The sequence below is a fragment of the Carcharhinus amblyrhynchos genome, chromosome 14 (genome assembly GCF_965287045.1).
Source record: "Carcharhinus amblyrhynchos chromosome 14, sCarAmb.v2.hapA, whole genome shotgun sequence".
NCBI classification, from domain to species: domain Eukaryota; kingdom Metazoa; phylum Chordata; class Chondrichthyes; order Carcharhiniformes; family Carcharhinidae; genus Carcharhinus; species Carcharhinus amblyrhynchos.
In genome coordinates, this window is record NC_137337.1 from 65,831,281 (window position 1) to 65,852,261 (window position 20,981).

At 47.1% G+C, this 20,981-nt stretch overlaps 1 protein-coding gene across 1 annotated transcript in view; it reads right to left on the reverse strand.

The window, feature by feature from the left end:
- Window positions 1-11,548, reverse strand: part of LOC145352291 (inositol-trisphosphate 3-kinase B-like) — a 61,590-nt gene extending 50,042 nt beyond the window's left edge. Inside the window, exon 1 of the mRNA XM_080202041.1 lies at window positions 11,007-11,548. Within this exon, the coding sequence (XP_080058167.1) occupies window positions 11,007-11,483 (477 nt within the window). The 5' untranslated portion in view covers window positions 11,484-11,548. The remainder of the gene's footprint in view (window positions 1-11,006) is intronic.
- Between the last annotated feature and the right edge of the window lie 9,433 nt (window positions 11,549-20,981).

Sequence of the window (20,981 nt, forward strand, 5' to 3'; positions counted from 1 at the left end):
TGTGGCTGCCAGTGGGCAGGGTCTGGGCGAAGATCGAGGTGTCTTGGGGGGGTTGGTGGTGGTGGTGGTGTCAGAGCTAGCCTGACACATCCAGAAGGCCAGGGAGATAGATCACAAAGCATCAGTAGTAACCTGGGAGGACTGGGTGCCAAATGAGGGAGCTGGCAAACCTCTGACCTTCCACTCATTGCTCATCAGCCCTTTCCCAAGCCATTTTATCTCCCCACATTAGCAATGCTAAAGCAATATCTGAGCAGCCTCTAATTAGAAGGTTCTTCACTCCAAAGACTTGAGCACATAATCCAGGCTGACATTCCACTGCGGTGCTGGTGGAGTGCTGCACTGCCAGAGATGCTGTCTTTCTGATCAGACCCTGATTGCCCTCACAGTGACCCTGGTTATACCCTGATGAATCTGCAACACATCCCTTCCAGAATCAATATATTCTTTCTAAGATGCAGTACCCAGATCTGTAACCAGTACTTTAGATGTGGTCTAACCATGGCTTGGTATAGCTTTAGCTAAATTTCATCCCCTTGTATTCTAGACTGTTATTTATAAAGGCTAACCTTTCATTAGTCTTTTTGATTATCTTCCGTACTTGGTTACTATATCTCAGTGATCTGCATACAAAAACCTATAAATCTCACTGGACCTCCTCGTTTTCCGTCACTTATACAATGCTCAGATATATCCTTAGGGTGACATGGTGGCACAATGGTTAGCACTGCTACCTCACAGCGCCAGGGACCCAGGTTCAATTCCAACCTTGGGTCATTGTCTGTTGCACATTCTCCCCATGCCTGTGTGGGTTTCCTCTGGTTTCCTCCCTCAATCCAAAGGTGTGCAGGTTAGGTTGAGTGGCCATGCTAAATTGTCCCTTAGTGTCAGGGGAATTAGCGGGGTAAATATGTGGGCTTACGGGAATAGGGCTGGGTGGGATTGTGGTCGGTGCAGGTTCAATGGGCTGAATGTTCTTTTTCTGCACTGTGGGGATTCTTTGATTTATTGGATCTCGCACATCGCTGTGCTGAAATTCATCAGCTACTCACTTTATCCATCAATGTTGCTCTGTAGTTCCAGGATTCCATCTACGTTGCTTACCATGATACCAATTTTATTATTTATTTATTAGCGTCACAATCTTTTTGTCATCGGCAAACTTACGTATACTTGGATACATTGCTTTCTCTAAGTTATTAACAAATAGTGAATTTGATGCCCCTGTACAGATTCTTGTTGAGACACCACTCATTACTTTCTTCCAATGTGACTACGTACCCCATTTTAATTTTCTACTGCCTGACCAATCTTTCAACAGATCAATAATTCCATGAGCTTTAATTTGACTAAACATTCTCTTATGTGGAGCCTTATTGAATGTCTTCTGAGATCTATATAAATTACATCCACAGGTGTTCCCTTGTCTACTATTTTAGTTTCTTCCTCAGAAATAATCAATGAGGGTTGTTGGATACACAAAACTGGCAAATGCTCATGAAACTACTACAGGAAGAAAGGGCCAAAAGGACTTTGGGAGTTAAGAAATGGTGCTACAGGAAACGTACAGGTGGTGAAAGACAAGCAAATATTTGGGAAACCTTGAACTGTTCGAACTGCACGCTCATTCACAAAGAATGTATTTCTGGGAGTGGTGGAGGAACAGATATCAACTATGATTAACATTTCAAGGAGGGTGTCCCACATGGCGAGCAAACAATATTCACCAAGTTAGAACGAGAGAAATATCATTCATCATATTTATATTGATGCAAGTAGGGCAAGGAGAGTGGGTAGAAGGGCAGGGGCAGTGGGTGGAAGGGCAGGGGCAGTGGGTGGAAGGGTGGGCGCAGTGGGTGGAAGGGTGGGCGCAGTGGGTAGAAGGGTGGGTGCAGTGAGTGGAAGGGTGGGCGCAGTGGATAGAAGGGCGGGTGCAGTGGGTGGAAGGGTGGGCGCAGTGGGTAGAAGGGTGGGCACAGTGGGTGGAAGGGTGGGCGCAGTGGGTAGAAGGGTGGGCGCAGTGGGTAGAAGGGCGGGGAGTTCTATTTATTTAAAGTTTATTTATTAGTGTCACAAATAGGCTTACATTAACACTGCAATGAAGTTACTGTGAAAATCCCCTAGTCACCACACTCCGACGCCTGTTTGGGTACACTGTGGGAGAATTTAGCATGGCCAATGCACCTAACCAGCACATCTTTCAGACTGTGAGAGGAAACCAGAGCACCTGGAGGAAACCCATGCAGACACGGGGGGATCATGCAAACACTGCACAGACAGTGACCCAAGCCGGGAATCGAACCCAGGTCCCTGGCGCTGTGAGGCAGCAGCGCTAATCACTGTGTCACCATGAGCTGGTTAGAAGGGCAGGAGTGGTGGGTAAAAGGCTTTCTCCTCTGGGCACCAGAATCTATTCCTGCCAAACAGCATTGCCAACTTAACGCCAGGACGGAAGGGTGGATTGTGGGGGGGAGAGGAGCATCCTGGGGAGAATGTGTTTCAGATTGTAGAGTGGTTCAGGAGGAAGGAAGGTGCTCCTGAAATAAATTGAAGCCTAAACGTCATGCTGTTTTAAGGGAACCGGCTGTGACAATTTCACAGGTATGTTCCATCCCGGTAAGAATCCAAGGTGGACAGCTGACAAAGAGAATGTTCGCTCCTTCAGATCGGGAGGCGATGGAAACAGCCTGGGTAAATTTAAACTAATTCCACCTCCCCCCATAACAAAACAAAAAGGCAACAGCGGGGGTGGAAAAAGACACTGCAAGCGAATCACCCTTGCTGAGAGCAATCTGTGATTTATGGCCCAGCTGGTTACATCCCAGTCTGTGGCTGCCGAGCAATACTTACTTTGGGTGTGATGACTATGGTGACAGCATTATTAATTGTTCAGGACTAAGGTAGACAATCTGATACGGGATCGTGAGTCTTTTGTCGCCAGCCTAAAGGTAAATGTTTAATCTGGGTGTTCCGTTTGCCTTCTAGGCTCCGGAGTAAAGAATCGACAGACTGAAGAAATTAATAATTGTCTTAACCGTTGACTGTGTTAACATTTTCGCCATCAACATCAGAGCGGTGGAAATTCTGCTCCGGGAGGCAGGTGAAGCACAGCAAGATTCAACAATACTCGGGTGGGGTAGTTTCAGCCAGACGTAGAAAGAAAGAACTCACATTTCAAAAGATCTTTCTCCGCATTAAAGGTGCTAAAGTCACAGCCCAAACCATTCTCCTTATATTCGCCCGTGTATGTAATAGTCCAAAGGTTTTTGTGTCTGAATGAGGCCAGCTAGCAGCAAACTCCACAGGAGTTCTTCCCCGTGGGCAGGTGTGAGTCTGAAATATGAGCCCATGAGTTATTCACCAGGGAAACCTTTACAATTACTGCCACACTCCCAATCATCTCCCAGTTCCTGACAAACACTGTCAGCTGTCCAAAGATAAAATGTACAGCACAGTACTCGCTTTACCGACAGAATGCTTGGAGTACGGAACCTTTGACCATAAGTGACATTGAAGGGGAAACTAGATAAGTACATGGGGAAGGGATGGAAGATTTCCCAATTTGCTGAGATGAAATAGGTCGAGAGGAGGCTAATGTGGAGCATAAACTTCAACACAGACTTCATAGAATTCCTACTATGCGGAAGGAGGCCACTTGGCGCATCGAGACTGCACCGACAACAATCCCACCCAGGCCCCATCCCCATAATTTGCATATTTACCTGATAATCCCCTTGACACTAACGGTCAATTTAGCATGGTCAATCAACCTAACCTGCACATCTTTGGAGTGTGGGAGGAAACTGGAGAACCCCGAGGAAACTCACACAGACACAGGGAGAATGTGCAGACTCCACACAGTCAGTACTCAGAATCATAGAATATACAGTGCAGAAGGACACCCTTTGGCCCCTCAAGCTTACACCAACAACAATCCCACCCAGGCCCTATTCCACATATTTATCTATCTAGACCCTCTGACCCTAAGGGGCAACGTAGCATGACCAATCCATCTAACCCGCACATCTTTGGAGTGTGGGAGGAAATCGGAGCACTCGGAGGAAACCCACCAGGAGGAAATTCGCGTATGTTAGTGTTGGGTCAGGGGACAGCATGTTCCCACGTCTGGGCAAGGAAAGTGAGGGGAGATCTTATAGAAACATATAAGAAACTAAGAATAGTGGGCATGGCCTCAAAATAAGGGGAAGCAGAATTAGGACTGAGTTGAGGAGGAACTTCTTCACCCAAAAGGTTGTGAATCTGTGGAATTCCTTGCCCAGTGAAGCAGTTGAATGTTTTTAAGGCAAGGATAGATACATTTTTGAACAGTAAAGGAATTAAGGGTTATGGTGAGCGGGCAGTTAAGTGGAGCTGAGTCCACAAAAAGATCAGCAATGATCTTATTGAATGGTGGAGCAGGCTCAAGGAGTCAGATGGACTACTCCTGCTCCTAGTTATTATTACTGGCAGAGGGCAACCAGACTGAGGAATTTACTGCCCATTTGTGAGCTGATGGGCCAACCGCTGGGATCTTCCCAGTGACTGACAAGCCCCTCCCCCACATTGAGGCAGGTATCAGATGGTAGCTTGCCAACGGGAGCCGCGAGGCCTCTTACACTCAGCACCCCGCCATGACTGGGACAGCATTGATCGGCAGGCCACGGCTGCGGGCACCTGGCCTTCCTGTGGAGGGCTGGCCCGGCAGCCATGGACAGAGCTCATTTTTAGCTTTGTCAGGAGGCACCTGGAGAAGGAGGCAGCCTCAGGGTCTCTCCTTCCTGCAGCAGCAGTGCCCATCTCTGGCAGTGAGCAGTACCGTCCTTTCCAGACTTCAGGCCTTCTGACTGAGCCTGCAGCCTCAGGAACATGCATGCCATCCCTAACTTGACAATGGACTAAGGACGACAGACTCAGAAACAGTCTCTGGCAGCCAGTGTGAGGCTGGGGTTCAAAAATGAGGGGACAGGATTCCACAAAATAGGTCCTAAAGAACTTATAAAATGTGCAGGATGCTCGAAACATCTTGAAAGCATTGACAGTTAAAAAATGAATTAGGCTAATGTGACCAGTGTGCGACGAAGAAATTGCTCGCAGGATCACCAATCCTACCATGCCTTCTCTATACTTTATCAAGTCTTCCAAAGATCTCTTCAAGACTTCAATTTATTCTTCACCTGAAATTCCATTCCTGAACCTTAACTTACATTGAGTCTCATTCACCTGTCACCCCAGAGATTACTGATCTACACTGGCTACCTGCTCGGCAATGACTAAATTTGTCAATTCTCAACTGTGTCTTCAAGTCCCTCCAGAGCTTCTCCTTTCCCAGTCAATGTATTCGCTTCTGGCCCTAGAATCCCTCCAAGACATCTGCACTCCTCTAATTTTGACTTTATCTGTGCTTGTGTGTCGGTGTGTACATGTCTGTGCTCATATGTGTAGGTATTTACATGTGTGTGACTGTGGGTTTTTATGTGCGACTTGTGCATGGTGGCACAGTGTTTAGCACTCCTGCCTCACAGCACCAGGGACCTGGGTTCAATTCTGGCCTCAGGTCACTGTCTGTGTGTTTTCGTTCTCCCCGTATCTGTATGGGGTTTCCTCCAGGTGCTACGGTTTCCTCCCAAAGGTGTGAAAGTTAGGTGGGCTGGCCATGGTTAAAAAAAATTTCCCCTTTGTGTCAGGGGATTAGCAAGGTAAATGTGTGAGGTTATGGAGATAAGGCCTAGGTGGGATTATTGTCGGGGCAGGCTTGATAGGCCAAATGGCCTCTTTCTATACTGTAGGGGTTTATAATTGTCTGCACTTGTATCTGGGTGAACATGGATCTATGTATATGTGTCTGCATTTGTATGTCTGTGTTATGTGTGTATGTGAGTGTACCTGTGTCAGTGATTGCATGTTGGTTGTCTGCATGGTATGTTTGTATATCTATGTATGAGTCAATCTGTCTGAGTATGTGTCAGCGTGTGTATGCCTATGCTTGTCTGTGTGGGCAATGTAATAAAACAGTTGTCGCTCCACCTTCAATGAACAAAGCAGATCTAATTCCTCTCTGAAACCACAGTCCATAATTGTTACTCATTCCTAATCCAGATTTTGCGAAGAAATTTCCTTCATTTAATTCATATTGCACCTGATATGGCAAAAGTGCTTCTCACAGTGTTTGTGTGGATCATAAACACAAGGTCCTCCTTATACACCTCTGGCCAAATTCCCCTCCAACTTGATTTTCAAGTTTGCTGACGACACCACTGTAGTGGCTCGGATCACAAACAATGATAATACGGGATGCAGAAATGAGATAAGGGATCTGGTTAACTGGTGAAATGACAATAATCTCTCCCTCAATATCAATAAAATGAAGGAGAGAGTCATCGACTTCAGGAAGCGTAGTGGAGGACATGTCCTTGTCAATGCGGACGAAGTAGAAAGAGTTGACAGCATCAAGTTTTTAGGTGTCCAGATCACCAACAACCTTATCTGGTCCTCCCATGCCACCGCTATAGTTAAGAAAGCCCACCAAATAGTTCTTTCTCAGGAAACTAAGGAAATTTGGCATGTCCACTATGACTATCACCAACTTTTATAGATGCACCATAGAAAGCATTCTTTCTGGTTGTATCACAGCTTGGTATGGGTCTTGCTCTGTCCAAGACCACAATAAACTACAAAGGGTCATGAATGTAGCCCAGTCCACCACCCAACCAGCCTCCCATCCATTGACACTGTCTACATTTGCTGCTGCCTCAGAAAAGCAGCCAATATAATCAAGGACCTCATACATACTCTGTTCCGCCTTCCTCCATCAGGAAAAAGATACAAAAGTCTGAGGTGGTGTACCAAATGACTCAAAAACAGCTTCTTCCCTTTTGAATGGACCTAATTTGCATCAAATTGATCTTTCTCGGCATCCTAGCTATGACTGTAACAGTACATTCTGTGCTCTCTCCTTTCCTTTTCTATGAATGCTTTGTCTGTATATTGTGCAAGAAACAATACTTTTCACTGTACACTAAAACATGTGACGGTAGTAAATCAAAAGGTCACCATTTGCTGTTCTGTTCACTAAAGTAAAACAGAAATGTCTGCAAATACTCATTGGGTCAGACAACTTCTGCAGAGAAACATGAGTTAGTTAAACCTTGTGTTCTTAAGACCAGAAGCTGTGAACGAGCACAGAGTCTTCCTGAACATCTGTAGATGTTTGATTTTGTTTTCAGATTTCCAATACTATAAACCCGCACTAAGTTGTGCTTTTATTATGGAAAATCATAACTTTAAGTGAAACAGCTTTATGCAAATCATTGGTTCCCACAGGAATCAATATTAAAACTGTAGTTAGGTTCCTTCAAACACTTTTCCTCCAAGAACAAACAAAGTACAAGTTGAAATACTGTACCGGCACAGGTGCAGCTAAAATAACTTGCAAAATAAACTACATCATTGAATATAACAGAACGACTGCATATATTCAAATTAGATAACATTAAATCACCCAAAACACAAAGGCCAGAATTCTCCGGCCTCGCCTGCAGCTGGGAATCTCCAGTCCCACTCCAATGAAGGGAGATTTGGCTGAGCGTCAAATTCTCCATTCCTGCTGGCAGCAGTGCTGGGGTGAACAACTGAAAGTGGCAATGCAGGTGGAGGAGGTGGTCAAGAAGGCATACGGCATGCTTGCCTTCATTGGCCAGGGCACTGAGTTTAAAAAATTGCCAAGTCATGTTGCAGCATTATAGAACCTGAGTTAGGCTGCACTTGGAATGTAGTATTCAATTCTGGTCGCCACACTTCCAGGAGGATGTGGAGGCTTTGGAGAGGGTGCAGAAAAGATTTACCAAAATGTTGCCTGGTTTGGAGGACATTAGCCATGAGGGGAGGTTGGGGAAACTTGGTTTGCTCCCACTGGAATGATGGAGGCTGAGAGGCGACTGATAGAAGTCTACAAGATTATGAAAGGCAAGGGCAGAGTGGATAGTCAGAAGCTTTTCCCCAGGATGGAAGAGTCAATTACTAGGGGGTATAGGTTTAAGGTGCAAGGGGCAAGGTTTAAAGGAGATGTATGAAGCATGTTTTTTCACAGAGGGTGGTGGGTGCCTGGAACTCAGTGCTGGGGAAGATAGTGGAACAAATATGATAGTGACTTTTAAGGGGTGTCTGGACAAATATGATGGGAATAGAGGGATATGGTCCCCGGAAGGGTAGGGGGTTTTAGTTCAGTCGGGCAGCACAGTTGGCACAGGCTTGGAGGGTCGAAGGGCCTGTTCCTGCACTGTAATTTTCTTTCTTTTTCGCCATCGGAGAATCCCGGCCGGATTCATCCAAACAAGCCCCGAGCAGCACAGCTTCTGTCTCTCACCCACAGCAACGCTGAAACTTAGCTCAACTTTTTGCTTGCTTTCCTTTCCCACTCTGTGCCTCTTTCATTCTCCTTTCCCACTCTCTCTCTCTCTCTCACTCTCCTTTCTCACTTTCACGTCTCGCTCCATCCCTCTTACTCTCCCACTCTGTCTTCCTCACTCAGTGTCTCTCACTTTGTGTCTCACCCTCCCTTGTCACTTGCGTGTCTGTCTCTCCTTTCCCACTCTCTTTCCCTCAAGAGCCTGGACCTCCCCCTGACAAACTGCAGCAGTGGAGCCTCTGTCCTGGTGGGAGCTGTGATGGGTGGGTGGAAGTGGGAAATGAAATTGATCTGAGTTGGAGTCACCAGTGGAGCCTGGAGGAGGAGGTTGGGGTGCAATCCCCCCCTTCCCCAGGTTACTCACAGCTCACCACCCGGTTGGCAGCCAGCGTTTCCCACTCCTGCCCTGTGCTTCTGGGTCTTGGGCCTCGCTCCCTTCCTGCAGCCTGAGCCTCTGGTGACTGCCCCGACAAGTCAGGCACCAAAACATGGTGGTGGCCGGCCCAGAATGCAGGCGGCATAATACCGCGAATGGCAACGCAGAACAAAAGATGAATCCTAAAGATTAAACAACGTTAAAAACGAAACAACTCTAAGTGGGGGTGACTTCAAGTGAGGGCTTACTATGGAGCAGAGAAGGAGCCAATTAACCTGTCGGCTGGAATATTACTGTCTCGCCCACCACAGGAATCGGAAGGGATGAGGGACGGACCCTGGAAAGATCCATTAACCTTGCGTGGGATTTTACGGTTTTGGTACGAGTAGGACCATAAAATCCCACCCATTGTGTCAGGGTCAGGCTCTCCTATTCACTCGCCCTCTCCGCACATTCCACGTCACTTTGCAAATTAAGTATTGATGCAAATTCCTTTTGAAAGTTCCAGATCTTCAAAACTTACAACGTAAAAGAAATTTCTCACCTCATCTGTGGGACGGAATTCTCGCCAAGAAGTTCTAAGTGTTAAATTCGTGGGAAAACTGGAGTAATTTCATGCTGTTTTTTTCAGCAGGAACTCACACTAGAATCTCCCACACTCTGCAACGTAGAGATCACCAGTGTGAATCTCATTAGATTTCAGGAACAGGGTCTATTCCTGTTGGAGTGGCTGAAACCTGTGGGCCTCTGCGCATGCGCAGTGGCCCCGGAACTGTCAACCTCCTCCCCCCCTGTCTGCTGGCCAGCTCGATCGCTTGCCAGTCCACGATTCCCACAGTGCACCCCCCAACCCCAACGATCGCCCCTAGCCCCCCACCCCCATCAGGCACCAACCCTAGTCCCCAACCCCAACTGGCCCCACTCCCTTGGCGCTGACCCATCCCCGACGTGCAGTGCAAAAGTGCCCTTTGGCCATGGGTACTTTGCCCCTTGGGCACTGCCAGGGTGCCCTTTGGGGCACTGCCAGGTTTGCAAAACCTCACTTACTGTCCTGTCTGGAGACAATACACATCTCTTTAACCTGTGCTTAATGCTCCTTCCACTCACATTGTCGGCATCTTTAAGACTTGAATAGCAGGTTAGTTATAAAGACTCGCATTCTAATCAGTAATCTGTAAACTGTCTGTGCTGTTAAATGCTCTGTCTGACACCAGAACTCTCCAGTCACCTGATGAAGGGACAAACCCCGAAAGCTTGTGAGTTTACTGCCAAATAAGTTGGTTGGACTTAAACCTGGTGTTGTCAGACTTCTTACTGTGTTTACCCCAGTCCAACGCTGGCATCTCCACATCAGGGTGCCCTTGCCCAGGGGCACCATCCTCCCCACAGCAGAGGGGCCTCAATTGACCCCGTTTCCTCCAGTGAGGTTGGCCGCCAGCCCACGAAAGTGAGGAGCTATTCTAAACCTCGCCGGAGTGAACCAGTCTGGCGGAGTGGGAGAGGCTAGCAGGTTCAGAGAATTCAGTCCTGGGCCCACTAATAGCATTTAAATGATATTTGAATATAATTTAAATGCAAGTCCCGCCTCCCAGCTAATTCCCAGCACGGGACTGTGCTGAAATCTGGCATTGGGGGATGCTAGCAGAGTGCAAACACTTATGTGGGTCCTGTGTGTCGTTGCCCCTGGTGATTGGAGAATTGCCATCCTGGTGTTACATTTGTTAATTAATCTCTATTCCCTGGTTACCATTCTACCTGCTCCCAACATTTTTCCAAAACCTTCATGATTTTGAATGTCGCTATAAAATCCCTCAACAGCCCAGTGGGAATAATTGGATGGTCCTTTCATCCAGGAGAACAATCCCAGATTTTCCGATCATATCATGCTTCCCATCCCCGAAATCACTTTCCTAGGGAAGCATGGTGGTACAGTGGTTAGCTCTGTTGCCTCACAGTGCTGAGGACGCAGGTTCAATTCCTGTCTTGGGTCACAGTGTGTGTGGAGTCTGCACATTCTCCCTGTGTCTGCATGGGTTTCCTCCAGGAAAGATGTGCTGGTTAGGTACATAAATTCTCCCTCAGTGTAACCCCCGAACAGGTGCCGGAGTATAGCACCTAGGGGATTTTCACAGTAACTTCATTGCAATGTTAAAGTAAGCCTACTTGTGACATTAATTAATAAACTTTAACCTCTCCAGTGCAAGCTGGGGGCAGACTTGTACTCACCACGATCATGTCCTCTTGCTCCACACTGCTTTTGACGTGAATCTCACTGTCAGTAAGGAGATCATCCTCAGATTCCTCAAAGAGAGAGGAGCCGGTTGAGGAGAGGGATGAGTTGGAGAGCTTGCGGCACACTTTCATATTGGAGTCCAGCTCCAGCTCCAGGCTGTCCTGGGTGGTCCCCTCGTCCGAGGTGATGGTGAGCTGGGGCACATTGGGGAGGAGGTGGAGGGCAGGCTCCAGCTCCAGTCTGCACACAGAGCTCTCCCCCAGCGGCTCGCCCGCAGCACTGGCGGAAGTGTTAGCGGCGGAGCTGAGTTCCAGCATGCTGAACCTGTCCTGCTGAGCCTGGGGGCTGCTGCAGTTCCTCTTCATGCGGGACACCTCGCTCGTTGTGTAGGACTTGCGGTGGAGCATGGTGCGCTGATGCTTCTCATGGGTGACCGGCGAGGCTAGAAGGAGCCCCGAGCAACTCTGCATGGAGCTGTTGCTCTGTAACCCTCTTCACTCCCTCTCTCTCTGTCTCTGTGCTGTCAAATGCGGAAGTTTAATGTCAGCAAACATCTCGCAACTCACAGTCAACAGCGCTAGTCCACAGGCTGACTCAGTCACTCACTCTTCCCATATTAAATACCTCCACTTCGAAACCAAATGTCACTTACCTTAGAAAAATTTGGCAATACTCTTTATGACTTCTTGTTTTGCAATACCCTTTAGAAATGTGCCAATTTTATTCAAGAGCCATTGAGTGGAACATTTGCTTACATCTGCATTCGGATCCATCCATATATATCAGATAAAGTAAAAGTAAAGTTCATTTACTAGTGTCACAAGTAGGCTTACATTAACACTGCAATGAAGTTACTGTGAAAATCCCTGGTCGCCACACTCCAGTGCCTGTTTGGGTACACTGAGGGAGAATTTAGCATGGCCATTGCGCCTAACCTGCATATCTTTTCTTGTAGATCCTTGTAGGAATATTGGCTGGAATTTTTCCGGTCCACTTGCCACGGCACGGGAATCGTAATGGGTGGCGGCGGGGGGAGGGGGTGTTGGGGGGGAGCGGAACAGGCAAAGACTTATTGACCTCAAGTGGAATTTTCCAGTTTTGGGGCAAACGCACTGGAAGATCCATCCCATTGGGGTTCCAATAACAGGCGACCACTGGATGGCACAGTGGTTAGCACTGCTGCCTCACAGCACCAGGAACCTGGGTTCACCGCCAGCCTCGGGTGGCTGTCTGTATGGAACTCGTACATTCTCCCCATGTCTGCAAGGGTTTCCTCTGGGTGCTCCAGTTTCCTCCCACACTCCAAAGATGTGCAGGTTAGATAGATTGGCCTTGCAAAATTGCCTCTTTGTGTCCCAGGATATGTGGGTTAGATGGATTGGCCATAGGAAATGTGTGTGGGATTATGGTGATTGGACAGGGAAGAGGACCTGGTTCAGAGGCTTTGTCAGAAAGTCAGTATATGCTTGTCGGGCCAAATGGCCTCCTTCTGCACTGTTGTGATTCAATGACCAGGGATTAACAGCAATAGAGGCGGGATTTTCCACACACCCCCAGTGGTGTGTTTTGGGAGGCAGAGGTTGTCCATCATTGGCAGAACGTGGGACCTTCCAGTCCCGCTGCTTTCAATGGGGTTTCCCATTCTATGCACCCCAGATTTTGGTGGTTTTCAGTGGACCTGGAAGATTCCACTGGCAGGAATGGCCGGGAAGTTCTGGCTGATATGTTTGTTAGCGGTAAGTGAGCAGCTCTTACGTGCTGTTTCCGTGAAAAAGAAAATATTGGCTGGAATTCTCCAACCTTGCTCACCCTTTGAGAGATCTCCTCACACTCCCAACAAACCTGTGTCATCCTCATGACCGACCATTGTACAGACAGTCTATAAATTCATTTGCTTCTGCAGTTATTTTTTAAATTGCTTTTAGGACGATTTATTGCCCTCATTATATCTGAGAAGTTTCTGCTGCATTCCATGTGGTGTAAATACATTCCTCACAATTATGTTAAAGAAGCAGCTCCAGGGGAGGTCTAGCATCACTGAAATTACTGGGATATATTTCTAAGTTAGGATGATGAGTGACTTTGAGAGAAACTTGGATATGTTGCCATGCACCTGAAGTTCTAGAACTTTCTCCTCAGTGGAGCATATTTTGTGTCACTAAAATAAACGCTGTCACAAGCTACAAAGAAACACAATGGCCAAAATCCTACAGTCTCATACGCCCTGCCAGCAAGAAGTGAGAATTTAGCGCTCAGCCAAAACTCTATTCACTGCAGCAGGACCGGAGAATCCCAGCCACGGGCGAGGTCGGAGAATTCCAGCCAATGTTCGGACAATACAAGGTTATGGATAAATCGTACTTTTCTCCTGAAATTAGCGTGACTAAAACAAAATATTTTTCCATTTTAATAACCAACAGAACTGCCCCAAGTGAAAACTTTGGGAGTAATGATTTAAGACCAAATAATCTCTGTTTGCAGTGTTAGCTGAGGAATGACTATTACCCAAATAATGGTGTGGGATCTTTTACAAACAGCTGACAGATGGTCAAGACTTGCTTTAATATATCCAGTCAGTACAGCATTGCTGCTCCCTGTGAGGAATGCTGCACTGCACTGGAAGGTCAGGCTAGATTATTTGATCAAGTCTCTGCAGTGGGATTCGAACCTATTGGCTCAGAATTTCTGATTGCCTATCATGTAGATTCCCCCCATGAGGAAAGGTCAGACAGGCTGGGCCTGTATCTACTGAGAGCTTGTCTTATTGAAATATAGAAGATCCTGTGAGGACCTGACAGGGGAGATTCTGAAAGGGTGTTTCTCCTTGTGGGAGAGATTATAAATGGGGACACAGTTTAGCAAAGTGTGCTCTTTCATTTAAGACAGAGATGAGAAGATTTTCCTTTCTTTCAGATGGGCACGAATCTTTGGAACTCTTCCCAGAGAGCGGTGGAGACAGGCTCTCTGAATAATTTTAAGGCAGAGGTAGATAGATTCTTGATTAACAAGAGAGTCGAATGTTACTGGGGAAAGCAAATGTGGAGTTGAAACCACAATCAGATCTGCCATGGTTTTATTGAAGAGCAGAGCAGGCTCGAGGGGATGATACCTTATCCCTCTCACTCTGCTCCCTTCCATCCTACTCCCACACCCCCAACCATCTACTACCCTATCCCCTCACCCACACATTTGCCAGCCTAGCTCCTCGCCCACGCACGCACCTGCCACGATGAACCCTCACCCACTCATCTGATACCCTATCTGCTCGCCCACACATCTGACACTCTACCCCCTCACCCACTCACCTGCCTTCCTACTGCCTCTCCCACGCCTCACCCACTCACCATACACAGTTATCTTCTCCCCGTAGCTTCACAACGTGGCTTTGAGATATTTAAACTTTCTACTTATTGGAATATGGCAGCTAGTGCCATAAAACAAGGGAGGGACTTCTGCGATGATTCTCTTGATTGGTCCCTGTGAGGATTGCCACACTGGGTGAGTTTGGAAGACAGGCTTGACAAAGTGTAGGAAGGTAAGTAGACCACGTTTTGCCTGATCTGTGTCCGAAATAAGGATTCTGATCCAGACCGGATATTCTGGGCCAATTTTCATTACTCAGGGGTAATAATTATTACCAACTGAACCTTGACTGCAGAGTCCATGGCTCCTTTGATTGGATCATTGTTTATATCTGCATCTTTTAGCAGTTGCCATTTTCTCCTTTTTGTTATCAGGACATCAACCCATTATTCCAAACCGGTGTCTCAACCGGCTGGAGTTGCCCAGAGATTAGCCCAAATCTGGGAATATTCCCACTGAGCCAGTGGTCACTCCATTTGATGAGCATGCCATGCTGGATTTTAGCCCAGTATTGAGCCTACAGTCTAGGCTGCTATGTTGACCAAGGCCCAGTTGGTAGCATTACTGTAGCTGAAGATTTTAGGTTCTCCCAGAGGGTGGTGAATCTTTGGAACTCTCTTCCCTGAGAGTGGTGGAGACAAGGTCAATTAGTATATTTAAGGTAAAGGTAGGTAGATTCTTGAATAACAACAGAGTTAGTTGTTAGCAGGGGTTGGCGGAGTGTGGAATTGAGACCATGACTAGATCAGCCATGACCATATTGAATGGTGGACCAATCTCAAGGGGCTGAATGGTCTACTCCTGCTCCTAATATGTATATTTGTAAATTACGCTTGAGGTCTCCTCGGAGGTGCTGACTCACTGACTATGTAGGAATTGTTCGGGAAGTTTGGACTGTCGTTGGCAATTCCTCTGCGTCTGGAACTCTCCAAAAAAGTCTCCAACTCTGCATTAGAATCAGATACTTCGGAAGGTTTCAACTCACTTGTTAGAATAATCAAGCGGGAAACGTTAGAAGGAATAAAACTAGCTCCAGCTCTTGGGTAACTACTACTGACTTCTGACCTTCCCTCTCGACTGCGACCCCCCCAACATGGCCCCAACCATACTACCCCCCACCTCTTCTGACCCTCCTGCTAATCACCAACTATCCTCTAACCCAGTCACATCCACATCCTGGCTACACCCACAACCCAATTATCCCCTCCAATACCCTGGAGCATCTCCATTGCTCGCTCACTTCTAACAGCCCTTCAGCTGGAGAATGGTCAGAGGAAAATGCCTTAAAGGGACCAAACTCTAGCCAAATGGCACAAAACTACAGGTCAGGCGAGCTTAGCAGCAGCAAGAGGTGGCCTACACAGCAAGGAGGCGTGGAGAGGAAAATGGCCGAGAACTTCGAGTAAAGTCGAAGTTAAAGGAAGCAGGCCTGAAGCAAAGTAGTCTTGGAAGAACCTGTGAAGTTCTGAGAAGGCAACTGAAGATTGGTGAATCCTTATCTTGAGTCATTGGAGCAGTTGTGTTGTGTCTGATGGTGGGAAGTCTAAGAGTTTAGGGGTAGATAGAGTGGACATGCAGAAACTATTTCCTCGGGTGGATGTAGCTGTTACTAGGGGGCATAACTATAAGGTTCATGGTAGGACATATAGGAAGGATATCCGAGGTAGATTCTTCACTCAGAGAGTGGTTGGGGTGTGGAATGGACTGCCTGCTGTGATAGTGGAGTCGGACACATTAGGAACTTCCAAGCGGTTATTGGATAGGCACATGGAGCACACCAGAATGATAGGGAGTGGGATAGCTTGATCTTGGGTTTGGACATAGCTCGGCACAACATTGAGGGCCGAAGGGCCTGTACTGTGCTGTACTGTTTTATGTTCTATTAGCGTGCCTGGAAGGAGTGTGCATGCAGATACGCAGTAAATTTCAGAAAGTGAGACTGAACAACTTGTCAAACCTACTTTCCAGCATTGCAAGGCCAGTTGTTATCTGTTTAGTGTCTCTGCATTCTTTTGTTTTCCCTCCTAATGCCTTGCTGTTGACACGTCAAAGTGGCAGATTAACAGCTAACAAAATAAAACAGCCTGTAATCCAATGTCTTACTCAGCAGTGGCCCAATGCCAGTCTGAATGGAGAAAGGTTTCAGTCGGAATTGCTAACAGCTGCCCAGAAGACCATTTCTAAAATCTCCAAGCCCATGTCCCTGCTATACGTGTAACTGGGAGAGGGGAAACGAAACATTCAAAATCTCTGATCATAACATAATGATCACCAAACAAAGAAAAGTTATCTCCTCCTTGTAGAAAGGACGGAACATTTAAGTGCTTTGACACTGAGTGATGATCGATAGAAGAGTTACAATCAGAGCCAAAACTGGCCACACATAGTCCAGCTGAAATGAAGCTTAATGCAACGGCAGCTCTGTATCCCTGTACAATATGAAGATGGCGGAAATGTGGAAGAGGAATTCAAGAATACAACACAAGAAGGAATAGGAGTAGGCCACCAGGCTCTTCAAGCCTGCCCTGCCATTCAATATGATCATGACTGATCTTTGCAGGTCTCTTCTATGCTATTTCCCCGTACCCTCTGTTCCTTGGTCGATCAGATATTTATCTAGCTCCACTTTAACTACTTCCAATGATTTAACCTCCACCCTTAGGGGCAGAGAATTCCAGAGATTCACCACTTTCTGTGAGAAGAAATTTCTACAAACCTCAGTTCTACACACCAGCTCTTTATCTTGTAGCTATGTCCCCTTATTCAAGACTCTCCCTCTTGTGAAAACATATCACCATCTACCCTCAGGATTTTATATGTTTGAATAAGGCACCCCTCAGTCTTCGAAACTCCAAGGAATCTCTTGCTAGGACAATCCTCTGATCTCAGGAATTAGCCTGGTGAATCTCCTTTGGGTTGCCTCCAATGTTACTCTACCCTTTTTTAGATAAGGGGACCAATACGAGCAGTATTCCAGGTGAGGCCTCACCAACCCCTGTACAGTTGCAACAAAATCTCTCTATTTTTAAACTCTAATCTCTTTGCAATAAAGGCCAAAATGCCATTTGCTTTCTTAACTACTTGTTGGACCTGCCTGCTAGCTTTTTGTGATTTGTGCACTTGAACAGCTAGATCCCCCTGTACTTCACTCACCTTGAGTCTCTTTCCAACTCGATAATAATCTGCTTTTTGATTTCTCTCATCAAAATGCATGAGCTCACACTTCCCCATGTTAAACTCCATTTGCCAGATTCTAGCCCAGTCACCCAATCTATCTATATCCTGTTGCACAATCACAATATCCTCATCTCAATGTGTCCTTCCACCCATCTTCGTATCATTGACAAATTTGGAAATTCTTTCTTCCTCCAGGTCATTATCGTAAATACTGAGTAATTGTGGGCCAAGAACTCATCTCTGAGGAAAAAAGAGACATATCCTGGGTTAGATTATATAAGGATAAAAGTCTTGGGTGTGAAGCGTGTGCAAATATCAGTAGTTTGTCACTTTTTGCATCCAGGGGATTGAGATTTTTGAATGAATGACATTCATACCAAGTGACATGGTGGCACAATGGTTAGCACTGCTGCCTCCCAGTGTCACGGACCCAGGTTCAATCCCCGGCTTGAGTCAGTGTGTGGAGTCTGCACATTCTCCCCATGTCTGTGTGGGTTTCCTCTGGGTGCTCTGGGTTCCTCCCATAGTCTGAAAGACATGCTGGTTAGGTGAATCGGCTATGCTAAATTCTCCCTCAGTGTACCCGAACTGGAGTATGGCGACTAGGAGATTTTTCACAGTAACTTCATTGCATTGTTAATGTCAGTCTACTTGCAACACTAATAAGCAAACTTTTGAAAACATACAATGGAGGCAGCAGGAGTTCATGTTTAAAATGTCCCATTATAAAAATTGTATAACATAAACTGTGAAAAGCTCACATTCCTGTGCAACAAGTCACTGAAAAAGCAGAGGAAGACTTGCTTGGAAAAATTGGTGACAACCTCAACACGTCACATCCTGAGGTAACTTGTGCAGTTTATCACTTTGAGTACTAGCTGGATCAAAAACCACACATTTTGGCTTTCAGGAATTTCAAAGTGTAAGTGGTACAAGGATTGGGCTGCATTCCTGTGACAGTAATACAGAAATTATTGACCACATAGCTAAGTGGATGAGAAAATAAAATTTGCCAGAACATCAAATTAAGCGTAGATGAAGTTTTGATTCTTATTGCTGAATCTTTAAGCCTAAGTAACGAAACTGCTCATTTACTTGAAGTGCGAAAGTGGGAAGAAGGATGATCCCGTCTTCACTCAGACTGGATGTCCAGATGAAAAAGCTGATGCAGTAGTTGAGTATCTTCTTGAATGTCTCGCGGACCATGCTTTTGATGACTCTGACCTGAAGCAGCATCTCATTACGTTTGCTGGTGATTGAACAAGTGTTACACTGGGTGTCATATCAGCTGGAGCAACACCTAGTCATTGTGAATTGACACAAAAACAGAAAATGCTGAAAAACCTCAGCAAGTCTGACAGCATCAGAGAATAAAGCTTATGTTTTGAGTCTTGATGACCTTTCATCAGAGGCCAATCTTAGCTTTAGAGTGAGGGGAGGGGACTCAAAGGGGATTTGCGAGAAACTAAATTCACTGGGTGGATGGTGGGAATCTGGAATGCACTGCCTGGAGAGGTAGTGGAGGCTGGACGCCGTACAACCTTTAAAACATATTTGGATGAGTGCTTGAAACATTGTAACATTTTAAGGGCATGGAACGAGTGCTGGAAAATGGGATAGCACGAACTTAGTGGTAGATGCTGTAGGTGCAAACTCGATAGGCAGAAGGGCCTTTTCTGTGCTGTATAACCCTATGAGTCTGAAACCAAGGCTGGGATTCTCCTGGTCCACCGCGTTGCTCGAGCAGGCTGGGAGACACCAGCAAAGGGCCTTACACCAGAAATCAACACAGGGCTGATCATCATGTTGACATTTGAATTTCAGTATGATTAGTGTGCCCAGGACGGTATGCCCCAGGCCCGCTAGCTTCTCCATCACGTATGGGGCAGGCGTCCTGACCCTGCTGGTGGGGGCAGAGGCCAGTGAGGCCCCTCCCCAGGAGGTTGGAAGCACTGGGGTGCCCCTTGAGCAGTACCACCCTTGGAGTGCCAGCCTGGCACCCAGGCAGTGCCCAAGGGGCAAACTGGCACTACCTACTGGGCACCTTGGCACTGTATGCTCTGGCACAGGGAACACCAAGGGCAGGGGCCAGAGGGGTGGGGCAAATTGGGTGTGTGGTCTACTGGGGGCGATCAGTGGGGGCGGATCCACTGCCACTCTGCAATCAGAATCGGTGGGAGAGGAGGACGGTTGGGGCTGGCCAACGAGTTGAGTGGGGTCTGGTCATCGGGGAGGGGGTTGTCAGGGGAAGTTAGGGCTGGCCATCAGGGTCGGACGGTTTGGGGCTGGCTGGAGGGTGGGGTGGATGGACTGGCGGGGTAGGGGGAGAAGAGCGGGGCTGGCTGTGGGAAGACATTGGGGCTAGCCTGGGGAGGGCTGGTAGGCCAGCAATGGGGGGTGGGAAGGTCTGAAAGGCAGGAGATCCAGGAGGGTGTTACGGGGCTGGCCAACGATCAGAGGCCAGTGATTGGGAGGCAATGACGGGGCCACTATGCATGCGCTGATCTCCACACTGACAAATCAGCGCTTGTACAGTGGCCTACTCAGTGTTATGCTGCCAGCCTCTCAGGCAGGAATAGGCCCTGCCCCCTACTTACCAGAGGGAATCACACCGAAACACTCCCTAGTGCGCAGAGTGTCGGAGATTTGTTCTGGAAAGTACACCCAAAAAACAGATGGGGAATACTCCCAATTTCCTATATGTTGGCCACTTAGTATATGTTATGAGAATCTGCGTCTGAGAGGAAAACCCAAGAGCATCTGTGCAAGAGAATTTCCTCAAAACAGTTTCTCTTTTCTGTTTGTGTTTCAGTAATGTTTCATATTTCTCTCAAATATGACACATTACAGGTGACTCTCAGAACGTTAGCAGAAGCACATTACAGATTAATGCTGATCTTTAATAGCATTAGCTTTCTGTGTGGACTGAAGGAATGTCCTGGCCTGAAAGTCAATGAGGCTAAATTGCAGTCACACAGGGAAAGATTGGAATGGACTCATTTGGAAGCATGGGTAAGATTATCAGCATTGACCAGTCTGGTTAATAATTTAGAAAATCGAATGTTCACAGCCATGCCATTGAAAGGCTCTCGTTCAACCTCCGCAGCCCGATTGGATCGTGGACCTCCAAGCGACCAATTGCACACGGGGGCTGGCCAACGAGGTGAGAGGGGGGAGCGGCTCTGGACATCAGGGAGGGGATGGTCGGGAGGGGTTAGGGCTGGCCATCAGGGTCGGCCATGCCATTGAAAGGCTCTCATTTAGCCTCCGCAGACCAATCAGCTCATGCATGTCCAATTGCCCATTCTTGAGAAAGGCGATTGGCCAGCTAAAAATGGCAACAGGTAATGGAGAATTGGCACCAGCTTCTCCCTACAAGCGATCTTAATTATCAGCCATTTCTGTGATCAATGTGTTCAGCGATTATT